This window comes from Haliotis rufescens, unplaced genomic scaffold (assembly GCF_023055435.1).
Source record: "Haliotis rufescens isolate VD_foot unplaced genomic scaffold, xgHalRufe1.0.p SCAF_2, whole genome shotgun sequence".
Classification (NCBI taxonomy): Eukaryota; Metazoa; Mollusca; class Gastropoda; order Lepetellida; family Haliotidae; genus Haliotis; species Haliotis rufescens.
The window spans coordinates 15,139,095-15,163,170 of record NW_025963890.1 but is presented as its reverse complement, the minus strand read 5'-3'; the positions used below and the strand labels follow the sequence as shown (position 1 = coordinate 15,163,170).

The 24,076-nt window shown below is 40.1% G+C and overlaps 1 protein-coding gene across 3 annotated transcripts in view; it reads right to left on the bottom strand.

Moving 5' to 3' along the window:
* Positions 1-1,963: 1,963 nt before the first annotated feature.
* The window catches only part of LOC124135587 (kinesin-like protein KIF2A), a 41,075-nt gene continuing 18,962 nt past the window's right edge, over positions 1,964-24,076 (bottom strand). For all 3 annotated transcript variants that reach the window (XM_046500961.2, XM_046500960.2, XM_046500962.2), the window contains 16 exons: positions 23,554-23,657; positions 22,174-22,336; positions 21,435-21,525; positions 21,166-21,232; positions 20,450-20,538; positions 19,447-19,589; positions 17,518-17,592; positions 17,267-17,313; positions 16,907-16,995; positions 15,573-15,683; positions 14,579-14,646; positions 13,608-13,734; positions 13,011-13,112; positions 12,391-12,463; positions 12,138-12,200; positions 1,964-10,485 (listed from right to left, as the gene is read on the bottom strand). In XM_046500961.2, coding sequence (XP_046356917.2) covers positions 10,403-10,485; positions 12,138-12,200; positions 12,391-12,463; positions 13,011-13,112; positions 13,608-13,734; positions 14,579-14,646; positions 15,573-15,683; positions 16,907-16,995; positions 17,267-17,313; positions 17,518-17,592; positions 19,447-19,589; positions 20,450-20,538; positions 21,166-21,232; positions 21,435-21,525; positions 22,174-22,336; positions 23,554-23,657 — 1,495 coding nt within the window. In that variant the 3' untranslated portion in view covers positions 1,964-10,402. The remainder of the gene's footprint in view (positions 10,486-12,137; positions 12,201-12,390; positions 12,464-13,010; positions 13,113-13,607; positions 13,735-14,578; positions 14,647-15,572; positions 15,684-16,906; positions 16,996-17,266; positions 17,314-17,517; positions 17,593-19,446; positions 19,590-20,449; positions 20,539-21,165; positions 21,233-21,434; positions 21,526-22,173; positions 22,337-23,553; positions 23,658-24,076) is intronic.

Sequence of the window (24,076 nt, the reverse complement as noted above, 5' to 3'; positions counted from 1 at the left end):
ACAAATTCTCGCTTAATAATTTGAAACCTGAACAAAAGAAAGTTCTAGAATGGCTAATATATGGTCTAGATTGTATAGATTCAGTCGTTAAGCCCGTAACTATCGTTCGTAATACCCCGTTTTAACGTTTTCGAGGCTGCATGATTAGAAATCACATTCCGACTGTCACTTTCATGATCTGGTAAGCGACGCTCTGATTGGTCGGATGAAAGGTCGCTCTGACGTGACCCCTAATGGGATGTCCTCAGATCTTTGTTTGGCGGTAGCTAGGACTAAGATCTGATTTTAATGAGATTGGACTCAAACAGTTAAAGCATTTAAACAAAAATTGTTTATGGTTTAAAATAGTTAACCTCGTTTATGTTAGTTCTTCAAATTTCGACGAATGAACGATGGGTCACATAAGTGGCAGTAGCAATAAGCAAAAGGCCCTTCATTATATCAGTACACTCACTAAAGAATATCTTCAAACAGTTTCTGTTCTTTAATTAGGAATAGTGTTGAAAGCTGACATGAATTCGGAGCTTTCATATAGGAATCCAATCCGCACCAAGTCGTAAAAAGGCCTCGCTCTAATACAGGTACAGCAAGCCTTCTAGAAACTGGCACATCAGGAATAATCTCTAACGACCAAGCTTGCCATGTGTGTTTACAACCAGACTGTGGTAACTTAATGAAACGTCCTGTTTTAATGTAACCGCCAGACATTTTACTTGCCGTTTAATCATTCACCGACACTGACATAGCCTACTGCCACGTAACAACACATTGGAAATCATTTCATCCTTGACGTATTTGACATTTTCACAACTGTTAGCTAGCATAGTTATTATTTTTGCAGACTTACAAACCACTTACCAGTGCTTATATATGTACATGAATACTATTCATCTTCAACAATTTGTGCTAAACTAGAAATGTAAAATAGCTATTTATTGTCAAAAGTGTGGGACTCCAGGTAGTTTAAATTTGACTATTGATAATATTTTAGCTTGTTCATATTTGGTATCAGTATATCTGTGTCCAACATATTTCAAAATATGTGTGATTGTTTGTTTGTTGTTTAACGCAACACTACGCAATATTCCAGCTACAGGACGGCGGTCTGTAAAATATCGAGTTTGGCTCAGACAATCCAGTGTTTGACATCTTGAGCATAGATCTATGCAATTAGGATACGATGACATGCATCAACCAAGTCAGGGAGCCCGACCATCCATCCCATTAATTGCCTCTTAAGACGAGCATAGTCGCCTTTTATAGCAAGCATGGGTTGCTGAAGAGCTCCAGCACATTGTATTGTGGTGTGTCACTTGGTGCAGTTTTACCATTAACACACTGACAATGTCACAATGCACTGTACTTTGGACTGGAGGCCTTACATACTGAATAACAGACTTGAACCATATCTGAAGTCAAGGCAAGGGAGTTAACGGACAACGAAAGTTTCCACCCTTGTCGAACTTTGCTGGAATTTCCGGGCTCAATCGCAGCGCCACCGGTAGCTATTACGAATTATGTCCCTTCTATGTCCTTCCTACTGACCAATCAGATCCCACCTCTCACAGCACTGGCATTTGCTCCAAACAATCAAGATCTATAGTGTGATAAAACGGGTCTTACTTTCCGAAGTGCATCAAATCATGTGAGCAACTTGATTAAAATACATGCAAAGGTTTGAAAAATATCTGTTGATGCCGAGTTGGCAGTACACATGTTTTTCAAATCCTGAAATTTGCAGGGCAGTTTACGAACCAGATGTCGATTTCATTACACGATTTTGATTGGACTATGCATAGACTCGTTAGTCCAGCCCAAATATAACTACATAATTCCAGCCTAGTTTGGCGAGGGTGAAAACTGGACTTTTATAGTCAGTTAACTCTCTTGCCTCAGGAAGATGATCTGAAGTTGATGCTGGAACAGTTCAGACCATCAACATGAAGAACAGAACAAACACCACTTTTCTCTTATTGTTTAATCAGTTGTTGAGAAAGAGCCTGTGATAGCACTACTGATAGTGAATGGCTAATGCTGACCAAGGTCTGCCACAAAGGACTGTCCATTGTGAGAGGTGGACAACCCCTGCCTGTACACACAAGCCCTAGACATTAGTCTTCAACCAGCAATACACCACAAGGAAATGGTCCAGAAATTCTTGTCAATAATGACTCACAATTTAGCTTCTCTGTAACAAGACAATGTGCAAACTTCAAACATACATTGAATGAACAGTGATGTACTTCCAAAGCACATGTTCATTCACTTGGACAAATACAGTGATCACATGCAAAGACTTAAGTATCTTATCAGACAAGCCCTCTTCTTTAACACTGTCTTTCTTTTCTCCTATATTCCTAGGGTTACAGCATGTTTGGGGATTACTAAACTTTGCAAAAACCCTTTATCTTGTAAGTACTGCTCTATAGTTTGAACTTAAGACGATTGCTGAGGAACCTCCTGTTGGAACTTTTTAAGTTTCACAAATCATTTTTATGCAAGACCCAATTTATGTCCTTGTCATTTTATGCAGCCAAAATTTTGCAACAGTGAAATGATTTTTAAAAATATATCAACATGTTGTTTTAGACTGAAATCATGTTTTTTTCTAAAGTTAATTCAAGAATTGATTCAGAAATCAAACCTCAAACATATATTTTTTATAAATTTGGCATCCATGCCTGATATTGACAACACTATGAAATGAACAATTAATGGGTCTGACCTTATTATGTTATTACAAGCTCTTCACAACCACATGGGCATCCTTCCTGACATGGATGTCAAACTATGTGCCATTAGTCAGCAACACATGCTGAGGGACTGTTCAATAGATCACACCGGTGCTCACTATAAAACATTTAGTGACGTTCCTAGCTTTGGGCCAGGCAAATAAATGCACATAAGAAAATATATAGCATATGATATCACTGGACCACAAATTGAGTCTCTGCAATAACACATTGTTTCACTTTATTTCACACCCACATTTAGGTATCAGAAACATTGAGCCACACCGATCTGTAGCTTACTTGAATTGCTTCTGGAATATCATATTAAATATGGTTTAGGTGGAAGTGAGGCAAAAGCAACGTGAAAAAAATTTAAACATGCCTAAAAAATATGTTGTTCAACAAACCACAATACTACAAGTAGAAAGTTTGGAGTAATTGCTAAATGACATTTTCAGTATGGCCGGATCAGCCAGGCAAAGTTTCAGCTTGATACGACAACGGTTTCGGAGAAGAAGTCTTAAACTGTAAAAGTTTATAACAGAAGGATGAGAGACAACGGGCTCCGACATTTGCTCTCTTGACTTCCAGCCTAGTGAGCTAAAACCAAATACCAGCAGGGCAAATTGAGGAACTGGTTGAAAGAAACAGCCTTCAATGTGGCCCAGTGTGAGGAAGAGATCAAGGCTATTACTTTCACATTGCTTTCATGAAACATGGCGTAAGTTATCAGATTCAGCAAAACACCATCACAAAGAAAATTAAACCTGGATCTATACAAGTGAAATACACAAAAATATACCTGCATGAAGTGAAAATATCTCAAAGCTCTAAAAATCCAAGCGCCAATAAAATAATGTAGTATGACCAGTTGATGTTCTATTATGGCAGCTAGTTGAAGATATGAACACCTTTAGAAAAATACATTCTGGCAAAATGAAATGATGTATGATGTAGCTTCAACTGATGCCCTCAGGACAAACCCTCATTTGCTGTGCCCGACAATTACAAACTGGTATATCAGATGACAATTAACCCTGAATAATTCATTCTAGTTCAGGTAATTGCTGTCAAAATGCAGGAAAAAGAATTAATTCAAAAGGGATGTCTGTCAACACTTCACATTCAATAATTTGTTAAAAATAATGATCAACCATGGTTACAATAAAGTAGTTATCATAGCGTGTGAATCATTCATTCAGAGATCACCATGCCTACCTGACAACAGTATTGGTGCAAACCAAAACATTTCTAATCACCTTCCCGTCAAATACTTGAAAAATAATCATATTTTTGTCATGATTTTAAGACTAAGATAAAAGAATTACTCTAAAAAAATATGACTGAAGGCCAAATACAGGGGAGGAATATATTTAAGTCCAAGAGCAATGAAATTAAGCTTGTATTTTAAAATGGGTTGCCATTTCATCTACCTCTGCATCCTGCAACATCTCAATTGCATCCAAACTGAAAACATTATCTGATTACTCACTGGACCATCATGGCTGATACACAACACATAAACATTGACTAAAGACTTGCTTGTCTTCAAAACCCTCAACTTTCAGTTCATTAACTCACAACTCTTTCAGGGCTACCAATTGTTTCGGTTTGGGCTAGGTTACGGAGTTCTATAAATTCATTAGTTGAGACGTTTGAACTGGTAATATGCCTTCTGTGAAAATAAAGGAAATCAAACCTGGTGACCCGACAAGCTTCTGATGAGGAACATTTATTTTCATGGCCCAATGTTAGCCTTTCTAAAACTAAGCAAGAATGCAGTTAATTCTGAGTGCAATATATCACAAAGGTGACATCTTGAAAACAGGAGTCGGGTATTCACACATCTCCACCCATCTCACCCTAGAACAACCATTTCCTGTAAATTAGCCACAGATATTTTCCTAAGAGATACCAATACAAGGCTGTATCTTCAAAGAAGCAATGATGTATGTTGAACATGAAATGATACATGAGAATAAACATAAAATTGACATAAAGGCATAATCTAGCACCAAACTGGGTTAATTGTCCAGAGGTTGTTAATTCAAGATAACAAATGGCCAAATTCATGCTTTTCAGTGACAAACTGTACAAACACGAAATAAATTCCAAATAAAAAAAAAGGTTGCTTGTCACGTAACACCTGTGAGCGCTAAGACAGTGTATGTAAACTGAGATTTACAACCATATTCTTATTTCTAATGTTTGTTGATCATCAAAGTGATGACTAACTAACAACAGTTCACCTTCACAAAATCAGAATACACAAGTAGGCAAGTATGTGAGTACAGAACATCATGATGAACAAAATGTTAATGAAATTAAAGTACAATTAAAACAATCTCACCCCATAACTGAAATGAATGTCATTTTACAAATCTCATGTGAACAGATGTGCTTATCAGTAGCCACACCTCAACATCTGCCATTCAATTCAGTAGCATACACTTTCAGAACATATATATCTGTGTGTGTATATACATAGAATGCTTTTAAGGGACTAGGAGGAAAAAGATATCCTCTTCACTCAAAAAAAAAAGAGGCTTTGACACAGTAAAGATTTGGTATAAAGTGGACGAACTCAAGAATGGCACCTGGGTGTGGACAAAGGGAGGTAACTGTGAACTGTCCTGAGACAGGCTACAACTACTCATACAAGTTGGTGGGAACCTGTTGGGTCAAGCGACCAAATATCTGTGACAACGAATGGACAGGTATTAAAGTCAAGGGGATCAATATTCATCAAAATAGAGGGGTCTAAAGGATTAATGCTGGCGTCAAACAGTCATTCCTTGCACGGTTTTCCCAAAAAAAACTTTTCCGGTAAAGGATTAGAGTAACATATTGTCTATGATTATTTTATTACACAATACTTAAGTCATGGTGCAGGACAAGCATATGATTTGCTGTACCTGTTTCTTCTTACTTTAATTATTTTACAGTGCTTACTGACTTAAGTGCCCCTCCAAAAAATGTCTGTTTTACCAGCTGACAAGGCAAGTGCCTGGAAACGAGTCTTCTTTACAAGTGGTGCAACAACTATTTCGCTTCCTGCCCAGGAAGCCATGAGGTAAGTACCAACACCAAGACTACAATGCTAACCTGGGATTAAAATAAGATCGGTAAGTTACGACAAACACACATATACTAAAAACTCACGCTTGCACACTGGTGATTTCAGATAAATACTTTTACAGCATGCTAACTATCACCATGCTGAGTAAGATACATCTAGAATTTGTTAGTGTTGAGCAAATTGAAAAATATTGTACAGGCATTTAGCATTATCTAGCAACTGTTGATGACAAACAAAACTACGGGTAAACACCTTTCAGAGATAAGCGTGTCCACTTGCCTCTATCAAAGCCTAGTTTCTTCAAACCTAGACTTTGATAAATAGGCTAGTGGCCGCTCTTGCCACGGGAAGATGCCATGTAAGAAGTAATATATTCATCTTAAGCCATAAAAGATTATCAATATTTATGAGATTTATTCAAAGGTCTGGGACTTTAACTGTCAAAAGAATAATTAATGTTTTTTAATCTGACAAGACGAGCCATGTTGATTAGAGTAATTGACAAGGGGATGTTCTTGTCGTCATGGTTAATGAAATACTAAGGCATGCTGGGACGAAAAGCTCAATGATTTCATTAGCGTTGATTTCTATCAGTTCAAAAGTCAATATATATCTCTGCTAATACACAAATCAAGCTGTCGTCATCGTGGTATATGACCAGAAGCCTTAATGCTAGAGAAGGCATCACAGACATAAGCTTTCAATAAGTTTAACATTACAAAATGCCAAAACATAAATGTAACATAACACAAAATCAATGGGGAAATCCTTATTCACAGAGTGATGCTAGACAGGTGGCTACAAACCATCGACATGGATAATGTCACATCTGATGGCATGTTAAGTAGTCGTCTATTTCAGGAGGGATGTATATATATCTTACATTCATACATAATTACACATGTACACTGTGCATATACACTGAAGCAAGCCATGCTATCTGCTGACCTACACGTCAGTCATAATGATCATCACAAATTATGAGCAGTTACTTCTTCATGGTATTACCGTATGTACAATTTTACAGGTGTCGAATTCGACTAAACAGTATTTTCAGAGAGAGGAAAGTAAGTATTGACAGAGCAGGGTTTGAAACATGTGATGACAGGTTCAGACAGGTTCAGACAATCAGGAAAGTTAACAGGGAAACTAGATATCAGTTCATGCATTTGTTGTGCCAGACCAATTTAATTTCAAGTTTTTTCTCCTAAATTTGGCAAAAGAAAAACAGAAGTCACTACTTTAAATACAAGTAATAATTTTTCACACATCTTTCAGTTAAGGATGCATGTCAGAACTTTCAAGGTTTGTATATATATATAAACATTTTACTTTTACTAGATGAAAACTGACCAAAAGAAACTGTAAAAAACGAAATTAAATAGGTCTGTCTTTGTTAGTATGTCATACATAATCATGAAACTAAATAGACAAATAGATACAAAAATGATCTTTCAACACTCTTCCCATAATGGGATTCAAACTTCGATCATCTGCACAACAAACTGAAACATCCATGACTGTGTGAAACCTAAGTGGATACATGTTGAGGAACATACATATAATACACACTGATTAACTCCACACACTTCAAAACTAGAGTGAGTATGGTTTTACGCCGCTTTTAGCAATATTCCATCAATATCACGGCAGGAGACACCAGAAATGGGCTTCACACATTGTACCCGTGTCGGGAATCGAACCCGGGTCTTCAGCCAGACGAGGGAACACTTTAACTACTAGGCTACCCGACTGCCCCTCAAAACTAGAAGTTACAACTTAAATATATAGCCGTTACATACCTTTTCCTTGTAAACAAAATATTCTTTAAATATTACATTGAACACAGGTTACGAACCAGTATCAAAATCATATGGAAACAAGAATTATTTTTAATACATATTATTCATAGATAGAGCTTTAGAACATTGTCAACAAAAGTAGACAGCTGGAGGATGAACACATCTTTTCCACGAATTGGTAAAAACAGGTGTTTTTTCCTGAAAAGGGGGTCCCAGAAATGATCTTCTCTATCACTGCATAAAGAGAGTTGTGCTATATAATCAAGGCTCCCCTGCAATATACATAATACTCAATGATTAGCTCAAGTGCAGACATCACTGTCAATCTAATGCAGTAAAGGTATAATGTTGTACAACAAGGTCTATCCAATGCAAAGCATGACAGGGTCTACCCAATGATATCAAGGGTATGACAAGGTCCAATGATAGTATGACAAGTATGCTCATATGACAATGTATGACGAGGCCAAACTCTTGCAATCAAAGGATGACAAGGCGGAGCTCTTGCAATCAGGGTATGACAAAGTCTAGCTCGTGCAATCAGGGTATGACAAGGTCTAGCTCATGCAATCAGGGTATGACAAGGTCTAGCTCTTGCAATCAGGGTATGACAAGGTCGAGCTCATGCAATCAGGGTATGACAAGGCCGAGCTCTTGCAATCAGGGTATGACAAAGTCTAGCTCATGCAATGAGGGTATGACAAGGCCGAGCTCTTGCAATCAGGGTATGACAAGGTCGAGCTCTTGCAATCAGGGTATGACAAGATCTAGCTCTTGCAATCAGGGTATGACAAGGCCAAGCTCTTGCAATCAGGGTATGACAAGGTCTAGCTCTTGTAGTCAGGGTATGACAAGGTCTAGCTCTTGCAATCAGGGTATGACATGGCCTAGCTCTTGCAATCAGGGTATGACAAGGCCTAGCTCTTGCAATCAGGGTATGACAAGGTCTAGCTCTTGCAATCAAAGGATAACAAAATTCATCCCATATAATGAGCAAATGAATATGGCCATGAAAGCTGAGTCTTGGCTTGTATGTTATAGTGAAGCTTTGTGACTGATGGGACAACAGTAGCCATGTACTGACAGTCACAGATAGAAAAGAGATTATCATAGCTTTATAGGAGATTCAATAAATACACTTTGTTCTGTACAGACTTCTACAAAGCACATCTATTTCAAACAGCAATCCTCAGGTTAGACTGCCTAAAGATGTCCATCACAAATTCTTTGTATATTAAAACAGGCAGAAACATATCTGAATAAAACTTCAGACCACACTGAACTTAAAATAATTTTCAGACGATCGTAATCATTCTTCACCAGAGAAACTAAACTGTATGATTCTCATGTCAATGAATAAAATAGCTATGCCGATGTACAGGAGCACTACCTGTTTGGTATGAGAGTGACACTATGGACTCTGTGGCTCACATCTAAACGAGTGGCTTAAAGCAGTAAGGCAAATGGCAATGTTTTCATACAGCAGGGCGTGGCACCGTGAGGCAGTAACTGCTGCTAAACAGAATAAAGACTGCTCACAGTGTTGCATCTGGACGAGGACAGCGCTGAATGTGGGCCCCTCCTCTTTAACATTCAACATTTATTAACATGACACAATGATGTTTTGTTCCATGTTTATACATATCTAGGAGAGTTCCTACATTTCATGCATGTTTGCTTTACATTCTTCAAAAGAAGACACTTCAACTAGTTTGTCATGTGGGAATGCAGATCTCCACTTCTATAGGGTTAGATTCGAAATCTCTTTTGCAGTTTTGTAGATAATAATTAGAATGTTTCAACTATTATATTATTGAAACAAATCCCAAATTACATAAATGATTACTGGAATTATGCTTGGTGCAAGGATTACTTTAAAAAGAAATGGAGCAATTTCAGGTGTTTTCCAGCTTCTTTTATCTACACTGCTGTTTTATTCTCCATCCTCTTAAGATCCAACTGTTTATTCTGCCGCCCATTATTTGTACACCCAGAACAGACTGACTAGGAACACCAAACACTGCTTCACCATCTGCTTCATCCACATAATGGAGGTGTGATGTGCACAATTCATTAAATGTACACAACTCATGTTAGATGTGAAATGTACACATGACATGTGAATCATACACAAGCTATGTGAAATGTACACATGACATGTGAAATGTACATGACATGTGAATTGTACACATGACATGTGAATCATGCACAAGCTATGTGAAATGTACAGATAACATGTGAATCATACACAAGCTATGTGAAATCTACACAAGTCACATGAAGCATACACAACCTAAGTGAAATGTGCAGATGACATGTGAACCATACACAAGCTTATGTGAAACGTACACGACATGTGACTATAAGAAATGTACACGACATGTGAAACATACACAAGCTAGGTGAAACGTACACAAGGTCACACACACCAGATGCAACACTGTGTCGACATATATATTACAAGACTGCGAACTAATGCTGTGCCATCAAACATCCAGCAGCAGAAACACGGACGAAATAATAATAAATTATCACAGCATACAATAAGTTGATCATATCTTCTTCAGCAGGCTCAATATACACTTGCATCAAGATAAACATCGTTAGTTGCTTCTCCTGTATCACAGTGAGTGTCTCACATTAGAAAGGCCGCCTGTGGTTGGACAGCCTCTGAGAGGGAGTACTTCCAGTCTGCACCAAATAGGTTTCAACACATAGACACATCACTGTCATGGTCCGCTGACCCCAACATATGCATAAGAAGTCGTGGGGAGGAGCAAGATGGGTTGTTACTTGCGCTTGTTCTTGCTCTTGATGTTTTTACTGAGACTCTCTTCTTCTTGCATCTCTCGGCGGAAAGTCGACACTTTTTCTGCAAAGAGTTTATTCATATTGAAACATGAGTGAGACAGTGAGTATGGTTTTACACCGCTTTTAGCAATATTCCAGCAATATCACTGCGGGGGACACCAGAAATGGGCTTCACATAATGTATTCATGTTGGGAATCGAACCCGGGTCTGCGGCGTGACGAGCGAACGCTTTAACCACTAGGCTACCCGACCGACCCATATTGAAACATGAATGATGTCAACTCTACATAAACCAGGGACATTCAAATTCTAATCAAGGTTTTTTCAACACGAATGAAAGTGGATCAAAAATAAAACGTCATATATTTTTTCTCCCAGCAATTTGTCCTCTGTAGATATTTGAAGACAATAAAATGATGCACGCTGTTCTCTAGATAGATGCTGTATCGGCGTATTGTACAGATGGAAATTACTCAAATACGGATTGATTGGAAACCACAACTGTATTAAATGTGCATGCAAACAATACTATACACTCTCATGATTGTTACAGTACCCAAATCTGAATGATGGCGACACAGTGTGTGTTGACAAATTGCCAACCAAATAGGCCTACAAATTCACTTAGAGTGGGTCAACAAATAGGGATATTTTTCTTTGAGTGACTTCCAACACCACAGTATTTCACTTTGTTTTTGTTTAATGTTGCACTCATCAATATTCTAGCCTGTAAATAATCGAGCCTGGTGAAGTGAAATGGGGTTTAACATCTCATTCAAGATTATTGCTCTTACATAGGCGAGGTGAAATGGGGTTTAACATTTCGTTCAAGATTATTTCACTCACATAGGTGAGGTGAAACGGGGTTTAACATCCCTTCCAAAGATTATTTGTACTAGCGATGTGCATGCACGTGTGTGTGACTGCTTGTACTAGTCCGGACTAATGCCGATTTTATAGTGCTAGCCCACTGAGATACCATGCAGCAGTTTAACATGAATACCTCCCTCAGACACAGTAAACTGACGCCGGGCTGACCAGTCCTTGTTTTAGCCCCTTAATGCTGACCGCCAGGCAGGGTACCAACAAGTACCATCTTTCAACGTCTTTTGGTATGAAGAGGTCGGGGATCGAACCCCAGACCTTCCATTTTCCATGCGCACGGAGGCGGTCTTATTGAGCCAGGACCAGATACAGCAGTGATTGATATCATGAGCACAGCTTGATGCCATCCCATCACAATGATTCTCTTTCAACCTTGTCGTCAAGCCTGACTACCTGATCATTAAGTCAACTTGTACAACAAGCATAGGTTGCTGGGGACCAATTCTAATTACAAATCACCACAAGACCACTGTATTTCATAGCATAACAGCTATACATGGAAGCTATACCCAAAGTGATGCAGTTCATCAACATTTGCCACTTTGGTAAAACTGAGCATACTAAGGTGCTGATAAACCAAAGAACGGAAATCAAGGTTTCAAACTCACAAGAACCAGATCCTGGCATGTTTAAGGGAAACAACTCTGCACTGCACATAATGACCTAAAATTTCATTAAAATATTATTTCAATTACCTTACAGTTTGTTGTGTAAAAGTACTGTGGGTAAGACATAACTGCCTCTGTCCGAAAGAGAAATATGCAACATAATATTGTCATTGAGTAACCACCATAAGCAAACATGGAAACGAATGAAGAATAACTAACCTCGAAGATCGGTGAGAGCTTGAATCTTCTTTGCCAAGAGCATGTCAAGTTGTTTGGCATAGGCTGAAATGAAAACAGAGAACTAATAACTACACTGCAGTAGGTTTAAACACTCCTTCCTGGACCACTGCCTGGGAATTACAGTTTGTACCGTTGTCCAAATCTCACCACATTTCTTTCAATGAAATGCAAGAAATGGTGCATGACACAACTGATGATGAAGATGATGAAGATGATATTAACGATGTCCTACCTTCCACATCATAGTCTACTTCGTCAGTCAGCTTCACCAGTTTCTTGTCTTCAGTCAGCCACTTCATGGACATCTGTCAACAGATATTGAAGGACTTTTCAGGTTTGTTCATGTAATAAGTATGAAAATTAAAATATGAGATCTCAATAACTGTAAATCATTATGTAATCACTTCTTTCAATCATTCCACTTCATGAAAAAATTTAACACAAGATATTCCACGGGTTTTTTTATTCAACTTTCCACTTTAACTTCTGAAGCTAACATGCAGCATGTGTCTATAATTGTAAAATTGTACCAAATTTTACACTTCCAAAAAAACAAGGTTTATTTATTGTCATATTACAGCCATTTGAGAATCTAATGACACTCAACATTCATACAGAATTCAGGAAAACACAAAGTGGTCAACAGCAAATCTGCAAAACTTTACACTTGATGCACACAGGTAGAGACTATTTGTTGAAACTGATGCATTTAATCTCTTGAGCTTGAAAATTGAAGCACAATTCATAATCTTTATACACTTCACAAACACACAAACTACCTGTGCTCATTTAAGGTACATGTTGACAGTCCACAAAGACTCTGTGGGACAAGCATGCTCACAACCTGCCTACCTCAACAACATTGCGATGTTCATCCAGGACCTCTTCTTCTTGTTCCTGCATCTTGTTGACGACCTGGTGGAAGTTGAGCAGCTCCTCCGACACCTCCTCTTGCTGTGCACAGAGGATCAACAGTGTCATGAGCTCATTCACCACCATAAGGAATACATTCGAAAAAATTCCAGTTTTCTAAAATTTATGTCATATGTACAGAACCCTTGAAGATCTGGAGTAGAATGGGTCCTTCAGCAACCCATGCTTGTCATAAAAGGCATCTGTGCTTGTCGTAAGAGGTGACTAACGAGTCGGGTGGTCAGGCTTGCTGACTAGTTGATGCATGTCATCGTATCGCAATTGCGTGGATAGATGCTCATGCCAATAAATGTATTATCTGGTCCAGACTTGATTATTTACAGACCACCGTCATATAGCTGGAATATTGCTGCGTGCGGCATTAAACAGCAATCAAAATCATATGTACAGAAAGAAATAGAATTCCAAAGGTTTTTGAAATTTCTTATATCCAGTGTTAGTTACTAGTCATCCTGCCTTGTCTGTCATTTTGTAGTTCTTGCACAAACACAAACAGTATATCCACACATCACTTACATTGGAGGTCTTGAGTAGGGCCAGGTCGCTGTTCTGTGGAGACATGGAGCCGATGGCCATGTTGTCAGACTGTGCCACCTCGGCCGGCTTCCCCTCCACGGGACCCCCTGGGCCCAGTTCCTTCACCCTGAAACACATCACAGATGGAGGCTGTTCTACAGCATGTATATCTGGCCAACACAAAACTTAACAAGCTCCTCACAGCATGTGACACCTTTGTTACACTCTCGGTAACATCGCTGCCACTAGTGTGGGCACGGCCATTACAAGAATCTTGAAATGTGCCCTCGAACCCCAAATGTAGTAACGTTTATACTTTTGTTTATGTCTTTGGAAATGCCATCATATTTCATTTTGAAAAGGTTTATGACTGACCATGTTTTCCAGATGAATTTACTTTGTTGTTTTAATAATCAGATTGGTTCGAGATTGCAGACTAACGGAAAATCAACCAACTTCTCCCTTACATTCTTACTGTATCAATTAAAGATGATACTTTGAATGAAACAGAAATTCAAATTGACAAAGAATTAATTTATCAGCGTTAAGTGTATTCGGCATCACAACAGTCGTTTGTAAACAGAACGGTCATTCCGTTGCGAGTTCAACTCCAAGCATGGCTGGGGCCACCTATCACAGTGGGGAGTTTTGACTGGTGGCAGCGATAGTATAGAGAGCTCCACGAACGGGCTATCGCTGTGAGGAGCTTGAAAACTTAATACCCAAGGGAGATAATTCATATCTATCAGCTAACTGCAAACCGCTTCATTCAAGCTCTTCATGTTAACAAGACTCAAGTTTTCCCTTGGCAGCTAAAAGTACATGAAGCCAAGACTCCACTACACTTCTACAATTGTAAAAGTATTAAAAGAATCTTGGTAATTGGGCACTTCTCACTTCAGGAAAATACAAAACATTTTACAAAGTCTTTGCCTAAGAACTAATTTGAATTTGTTTTAAACACCACCTACCTGTCTGCATATCGAAGTGTGTTAAGGGTGTGTTCACAACATGACATTCCGGGAGAGATCATCGCAATCTGAAATCACAATACACTCACAGTCAAGAAATTACTACATATCACAGATGATCACACAACACTTATGTGAGTTTCATTTGCCTTAACAGCATTTCATTCCCATCACAGCTCAAAGGATACCCTTCCTGATGGTAAAAGAGTAGTTTACAACCTGTACAAATATTTGAAGATTCAGGGGTCCGAAGATTGAAACACCATGGCTGAAAACCTCAAGGTTCCTCTTTAATTTCGAACAATGTTAACACTATGACTGTGGTAAGTAAATGAGAAAGTATACAAGCTAAGACAAACATAACACTAAGTTAGCCCTGTTAAACACGAGGCCAAGTCCTCAATAATCAGCTGCCATTGTGAACACCTCATCACCATCTTAGTTCTCTTGTGACAAGCATATGGACCCTTGAAGATTCCGGGGTAGAATAGGTCTTCAGCAACCCATGCTTGCCTTAAAAGGTGACTATGCTTGTCGTAAAAGGCGACTAACGGGATCGGGTGGCATGTCATCGATCCCAATTGTATGGATGGATGCTCATGACATCAATCACTGGATTGTCTGGTCCAGACTCGATTATTTACAGACCGCCGTCGTATAGCTGGAATACTGCTGAGTGCGACGTTAAACAACAATCCAACAACAATGACAACGACAAGCATATGGCACTGAGAACATGTTTCCACATAAAATCCCAAAGGGGTATTAGTGTGCGTTTGTTTCTTGTATTATGCCATACTCAGCATCTCCATCTCAATGTGAACCAATTATTGATATTATGTGCACCAATGGCATGCAATGAACCAAGTAACGGAGTCCGACCACACAATCCATTCAGCTGCCTCTTACAACAAGCATAGGTTCCCCGGGACCTAGTTTAACCCGGAATCCCACTGGGTCTTAGAGAATGTAAGCAGAGGACATATCAACCTACCATGCATGTCCTTGACTTCTCCCCTATAAAAGAATCTCGCAGTACTTGAGTCAGCTTGCTGGCACGGAAGGGTAAGTGAGTCCCCTTCTTCCCCAAGGCTCGGATACATTCCTTCAACACAACAACATGTGCAGATAGTAAAGTGACTCCAGTATTGTGACATGTATTGAAAAGTGACTCCAGTATTGTAAAGTGACTCCAGTATTGTGACATGTACTGTAAAGTGACTCCAGTATTGTGACATGTATTGTAAAGTGACTCCAGTATTGTGACATGTATTGTAAAGTGACTCCAGTATTGTGACATGTATTGTTAAGTGACACAAGTATTGTGACATGTATTGTAAAGTGACTCCAGTATTGTGACATTTATTGTAAAGTGACTCAAGTATTGTGACATGTATTGTAAAGTGACTCCAGTATTGTGACATGTATTGTAAAGTGACTCCAGTATTGTGACATGTATTGTAAAGTGACTCTAGTATTGTGACATGTACTGTAAAGTGACACAAGTATTGTGACATGTACTATAAAGTGACACAAGTATTGTGACATGTATTGTAAAGTGACTCCAGTATTGTGACATGTATTGTAAAGTGACTCCAGTATTGTGACATGTATTGTAAAGTGACTCCAGTATTGTGACATGTATTGTAAAGTGACTCCAGTATTGTGACATGTATTGTAAAGTGACTCCAGTATTGTGACATGTATTGTAAAGTGACACAAGTATGTGACATGTATTGTAAAGTGACTCAAGTATTGTGACATGTATTGTAAAGTGACTCAAGTATTGTGACATGTATTGTAAAGTGACTCAAGTATTGTGACATGTATTGTAAAGTGACTCCAGTATTGTGACATGTATTGTAAAGTGACACAAGTATTGTGACATGTATTGTAAAGTGACTCCAGTATTGTGACATGTATTGTTAAGTGACTCAAGTATTGTGACATGTATTGTAAAGTGACACAAGTATTGTCATATGTATTGTAAAGTGACCCAAGTAATGCAACATGTATCGTAAAGTGTCTTTTCTCTCAAGTATTGCAGTATGTACTGATATGCAAGCAAGGTGTATCATGATATCCTGGCTAACATTATGTTATTAATAAACATGAAACAGTTTTCAGGCACAGCCAACCCACATAACACACCTTCAAATGAGAGATTTCTTCTTTGTTTTTGACAAAATGACAATTCCGACTCCAGGTGAGAACACTGCCACCAACCCACTGATATGAATATACTTAGGGTCATACTATCCACTGCTTCACCTGAGTCATGTAAACTAGAATTACTCTGAATGACATGCACACATTTCTCTCTCTCACCTTGAGTGCCAGTAAGCTCTTGTTAATCTCAGCTCCTTCCATTCTTGTCTGTCTGTCAGAACTCGACGTGTCAGCACCTCGTTCATTTCCTAAAAACATATCAGAATGACATTCATTGATAAAGTAGCAAAGCCTGTTTACAGATTTAGGTGATTTACCTCAAAAACACTCTACCACAAGCGTTCACTCCCAGAAACCAAATGATCAAGGAAGCCTATGTGCATCAAACAATCAACGAATGACATTTGAGAGTACACTGATCTGTTGACAAGGGTAATAATGGTGTAGGGCTTTGAGCATACACTTGTTAGTGGAATATAGCGCATTATAAATATACTGTATTATTATTTTTGAACTCACCCGCCAGATCTATCAATGAGAACTTTCCAAATAGCTTGTTGTTATTCCTGAAAGAGAAGAATGGTAGGCATTTAGCTGAAATTGTAGACATATTATTTGATAGAAGTATTTTATGAAATGATTCATTACCATGTTGCAACGTGTAACAGTTGGATTTATCCAGCATTGGAGTGAACGTGATCACTGAAAGAACACATCTAACACCGAACTACTGCATCATGCAGAAGGTGAAATCAATATTGTCTGCTTACCTTTTCCTGAGAATAATCTGAAAAACCGCATGTGATCGAGAAGAATGCTGGTTTGCAGAAGTCGTACCCGATGTTCTATAAAAGTGTGAAAGAATGTCTCAATAAATATAAGAATGATACTATGCACATCAAATCTCATTATTCACATAATCATCCCCACTCCAATATTGCCTATCTCTATATCTATCACCAGCCTACACCTCACCTTCAAAAACTCACACACCCTCTCCCCTAACAACACACCCTCTCCCCTAACAACACACCCTCTCCCCTAACAACACACACCCTCTCCCCTAACAACACACCCTCTCCCCTAACAACACACTCTCTCCCCTAACAACACACCCTCTCCCCTAACAACACACCCTCTCCCCTAACAACACTCCCTCTCCCCTAACAACACACCCTCCCCCCTAACAACACACCCTCTCCCCTAACAACACTCCCTCTCCCCTAACAACACTCCCTCTCCCCTAACAACACACCCTCCCCCCTAACAACATCCGCTCTCCCCTAACAACACACCCTCCCCCCTAACAACACACCCTCTCCCCTAACAACACTCCCTCTCCCCTAACAACACTCCCTCTCCCCTAACAACACACCCTCCCCCCTAACAACATCCGCTCTCCCCTAACAACACACCCTCTCCCCTAACAACATCCGCTCTCCCCTAACAACACACCCTCCCCCCTAACAACACACCCTCTCCCCTAACAACACACCCTCTCCCCTAACAACACTCCCTCTCCCCTAACAACACACCCTCCCCCCTAACAACATCCGCTCTCCCCTAACAACACACCCTCCCCCCTAACAACACACCCTCTCCCCTAACAACACACCCTCTCCCCTAACAACACACCCTCTCCCCTAACAACATCCGCTCTCCATTCACAGCCACCTCTCCACTGTCCTCGCATCCTCCCCTCCCACATCACATAAGCCTCATCCATCATCACCCCTAAACCTGACCATCCATCGTCATGGTGATCTAGGTCACAATAGGTCCCCAGCAGCCTATGCTGGTTGTAAGAGACAACCATATGGATTGGGTGGTCAGGTTCAGTGAGTTGGATGGTTGTGTTTCATCGTACCCTGACAGTGTTGGACTATGTTTATAATATATACTATCAATTACTAGTTTGTCTGGTACAGACTTCAATACTTACAGGTCACTGTCATACATGGGAATATCACTGTGTGCAGCATTTAACTCAAAACAAACACACACCTTCTCCTCTTAAAATAACCTTAAAAGAATTTCACTCTCAATTACACATCCGTTCCCTGCTCATGAGGCCTCTGCCCTCACATAATCCCCCTCCCCTCACCTACACTCATCTAAGCACATTCCGACAGCTGGCCCACCTGACATTGTTCCCATTGCTGGATGAACTGTAGCACCTCCTCTGCCCTCACATAATCCCCCTCCCCTCCCCTCCCCTCCGCACCTACACCCATCTAAGTACAGCACATTCCGACAGCTGGCCCACCTGACATTGTTCCCATTGCTGGATGAGCTGTAGCACCTCCTCTGCCCTCACATAATCCCCCTCCCCTCACCTACACTCATCTAAGCACATTCCGACAGCTGGCCCACCTGACATTGTTCCCATGCTGGATGAGCTGTAGCACCTCCTCTGCCCTCACATAATCCCCCTCCCCTCACCTACACTCATCTAAGCACATTCCGACAGCTGGCCCACCTGACATTGTTCCCATGCTGGATGAGCTGTAGCACCTCCTCTGCCCTCACATAATCCCCCTCCCCTCACCTACACTCATCTAAGCACATTCCGACAGCTGGCCCACCTGACATTGTTCCCATGCTGGATGAGCTGTAGCACCTCCTCTGCCCTCATATTATCCCCGTCCCCTCCCCTCCACACCTACACTCATCTAAGCACATTCGGACAGCTGACCCACCTGACATTGTTCCCATGCTGGATGAGCTGTAGCACCTCCTCTGTACTCTGCACCACCTCCTCCTTCAAGCCCACGACCTGCACCTGCTGTTTGTGGTCCTCGAGAACTCGCAATTTTAACTTCTTGTTTAGAAGGTCAAACACCTGTGGTAATAACAAGGTACATTAGTAAGCAAATCTGCAGTACTGTTACTGTTAGTATCTGCATGAGACATTGGTTAGACATTCTTCACAATAACACAAGCTACAGACGCAAAATACCTATAGGAGTAATTAAATAGGATAAAATGGGTTCAACGGTAATGGCATGGCTAGTGACACACTCTGTCAAATAGATTCGACAGTAGCATTGAGAGCTTTAAATAAACAATTGTAGCTAAGACCTTTTTTTGGAATGGGACCCTGGTATCCAGACTGGGCCGCCTCCCATCCACCAAAGCAATCTTAGCACCGAGACAGTTGCTCTTCCCATACTTTAACACATTAGATTAGGTGAGGTGAAATTGGGTTTAACGTCGCGTCCAAGATTATTGCACTTATATAGCGACGTGCATGCACGTGTGTGGCTGCTTGTACTAGTCCGGACTGATGCCGATTTATAGTGCTAGCTCACTGAGATACCATGCCGCAGTTTAACATGAATACCCCGCTCAGACACAGTATACTGACTCCGAGCCGACCAGTCCTTGTTTTAGCCCCTTAATGCCGAGCGCCAGACAGGGTAACAACAAGTACAATCTTTTAACGTCTTTTTGTATGACGCGGCCCGGGATCGAACCCTGGACCTTCCGCTCTCCGGGCGGACGCTCTACCACTAGACCACGGAGGCGGTCACATTAGATTAACGTCAATCGAGGAGCAAAGTTTGCTTTGAGGAATTGGACTCTGGTACTGACAGGTACAAACAGAGATGACATGGATTTGTACCATATGTATCTGAATTTTAAGGATCGTTATTCATTTAAAGGCAAAAGAGTGCTGAGAACAAGTCAGGTAACTCTTACCTTCCCACTGTATATTTCAAAGAAGCTGGCCCCCACAGTCAGATCAAGTTTCTTGAATTTGGAGTGAATAAGTTTGAAAACGTCTTTGGCTGAAATCAAGTAATAACATATGAATATAACCAAACATATAAGTTGCAAAACACCTTTGTGCCGCACCACACAAGACAGGTACATAATTTTGAGTTGGTTTAACACTGCATGGAACACTATTGCAGTTATATCATGGCGTGTCAGCGGAGTGAGGAAAGTCCGAAATGATGCAGGTCTCAGACATTGCCACTTTTGGGAAACCCATGAGCACCTAGAAACATAATGGGGTGAACCAGGATTCGAACCCAATTGCTACTTCTTCTTTTTTGTCAAATTGGCTCTTTGGAAATAAGGTATAAGTATGTCATTGCCAAAAGAGTGATGATTGATTCAGAATCATTTTCTTTGCACAGACATAAAATAATTTCACTTTGACTTGGCTCAAAGCCAAGTTCAAGAAATCACAGTATGGTTTTTGTACATGTTGTAAACTTGTCTATAAAGATTCTCTCAGAGCTCAAAGAGCTAAAAGGGAGCAAAATCACACAACACATGTCATCAAGAAAATTCACTGATATCTTATCAAAACAAATTAATATACAATTAACAGTTCTTGTGTATTCATTGTAGTTAAAGTTAAAACATAAACATCAGTTTAACCATATATACATCCCTATATGTCCTACCTGCTAGGAGATATATTCCTTTTGAGCAGTCCTGCTGTCCTTTTGCAGAAAAATCTCCTCCCATCGTCTGTAAAGAAACCATAAGGTCAATCCTACAGTCTGGCATAAAATATGCTTCAGCCAGGAGCATTTCACAAGGTCAATGCTGTATGAAGATGCTTAACTAGTCACTTTTCAGTACAAATAAAGTCACATATTTCTCCAGTCCTATGGTAACATATATACAATTTCTACTACCCTCATCTTCTGCCACTGATGCCATGACTCACATGTGTTTTTCCACTGCCCGTCTGCCCATAAGCAAAACAAGTAGCCATCCCTCCTTCAAATATACATTCCACCAAGGGCTTGGCCGTGTACCTGTTGAGAGAAGCATGCTATCAGTCTTGACAGAAAAGTATTTATTTGTTTGTTTGTTGTTGAAAGGCCACACTCAGCAATATTCCAGCTATATGACAGCAGTCTGTAAATAATCGAGTCTGGACCAGACAATCCAGTGATTAACATCATAAGCATCGATCTACACAACTGGGATACGATGACATGCATCGACCAAGTAACCGAGTGACCACTCAATCCTGTTAGCATCACATCTTACAACAAGCATGGGTTGCAGATGCAGAAGACCTATTGTAACTAGGATCTTCACAGGTTGACAACAAGTGACCAAGTAACCGAGTGACCACTCAATCCTGTTAGCATCACATCTTACAACAAGCATGGGTTGCAGATGCAGAAGACCTATTGTAACTAGGATCTTCACAGGTTGACAACTAGTGAGACCAGACATATCAACCCCATTCTGAGGCAATTCTGGGATAACTGGAAAGTAAGATTACCAAATTTGTAAAAAGAAAGTTATCACCATGAGAATGTATATTCCAGTTATATCACGGCAACGAGTAAATAATCAAGCCTGAGTCTGACCAGGCATTATTATTGAATGCTGTCTAAGTTGATGTCTCATGCTGATGTCCTTCACAATTTGACTTTCTAGCTGGTACAGACCTGTAGACCATTTCGTTGGTGACTGAATCGTCGAAGGCGTAGTCAAATCGGAATGACTGGTTTTCCAGGTACTTGGTGAGGTCAACCTTGAGCTTGGGTTCATGGACGATAGTGTTTTCCTTGTTTGGAATGGTGACGACGTCCACCTCCTTCCTCCCGGTCTCTGCAAGGCCATGAGGGAATACAGGGTAAGAGTAAGTAGCCTGAGTTGCTGCTTGGATTACCAAAATGTGTGGTTAGATTGCAGTATATCAGATACCTTCCACCATTTGGGTAAGGAATGTGCACAAGCTCCTGCCTTCGCAACAGTTTTTAAGTTGAACAGCCATCTTGCTACATTAACAAAGCCATCCCAACAAGTCCTTGTAATAAAAGGTTTCGGAAGTTAATGTCACTGTCAGTTACCAAGGTTAATGAAAATTACAACATGTTTGTTGAAAAAAAATGTATGAAAGTGATGCGGTTATCGCACGCCATTATTGATGTGTGATTTCTTATCTTTGTGGATATTGCTTTGATATTCAATTTTGAGGTTTAATCATATCAAACCGTACAAATGCAAGCAGGAAAATTTGTTCTGCTCATTTTGAGGTTTTTCCCTTCATTTCTCAAATACTCACGCTTTCGTGTGTCACTTTATTAGAAGCATCCAACAAACCAATCATCCATGAAGCCAGAGTACCAGATTTGTGTGTAATGCCCTATCAAATGTGAAACTAGTGAGCCTTGGTGTATGTGAGGGCCCGACATAAGGCATGTAAACTTAGAAACAGATTTGACCTGATGTAGCTACGTCTGAGAGTGTCTCAAGCCCTTAAACTAGTAATGCTTGCCCTTGGCAGACGAGTGAGTAATCGTTCACACAATAAAACAAAAGTAATACACAACAGAATATATATATAAACTATGTGAGCCTCTCACATTTCTTTATGCAGCCACATCAATAAATGACCAGAAATTCCATCATATCACGCAAAGAAGGAAAACTGCAAACCACATTCAAGTTTAATAATACTGCATTACAGGGATTAGATTCTTACACCGTTATCAAGCTGTCACTGCAGCTTGATAACGGTGAAAGAATCTACATCCAAACGTTGTTTCTTTATTGCTGCACTCGGCAATATTCTACAGTGCGGTCTGGACCAGACAATCCAGTGATTAACATCATGAGCATAGATCCCTTCAATTGGAATACGATGACATGTATCAACCAAGCCAGCGAGCCTGACCACGCGATCCCATTAGTCGCCTCTACCACTAGCATAGTCGCCTTTCGCGGTAAACATGGGTTGCTGAAGACCTATTCTATCCCGGATCTTCACAGGTCAAAGAGACACATACAATGGGTCCAAACTAATCTACCAATGTCATACAAACCTTTCTTCGTCAGCGGTCGCTTCCTGACACATACACTGATCTGATGGTTCTCTATCGGGTCAGATGATGTGATTGGTCGATACTCAAGGTTACCTCGATAGTTACTGGAATAACAAATATATGTTAGATCGTGAAAAAACAAGAATCACTTTGTTTCACATTTGAACATTCATTTGTACATGTTGTATGGGAAAATTAATTACAATTTAATGAGTTCTGTAAAATATTCAATTTTAGCGAGCTGGTGACTTGAAATGCATACAATATCTCCACAAAATGTCAGCTGTGTGGAGTTTCCTGTTAGTTGGAATATATGTGTGCTCTTCGTCTCGTCACAACACTTGAGTACCAATGAATAAAAAGTTGGCACATTAAATCTGGGTTGGTGGGGTAATCAATACCACATCATATCCTACTTTAGGCCTAATTAGGGCCTGGAGCAGGCAAACAGGTGGATGATAGAGTGTGCATCGATGTATACCATCAGCTGTATCAAACCACCCTGTCACCAGTCTGGGTCCTA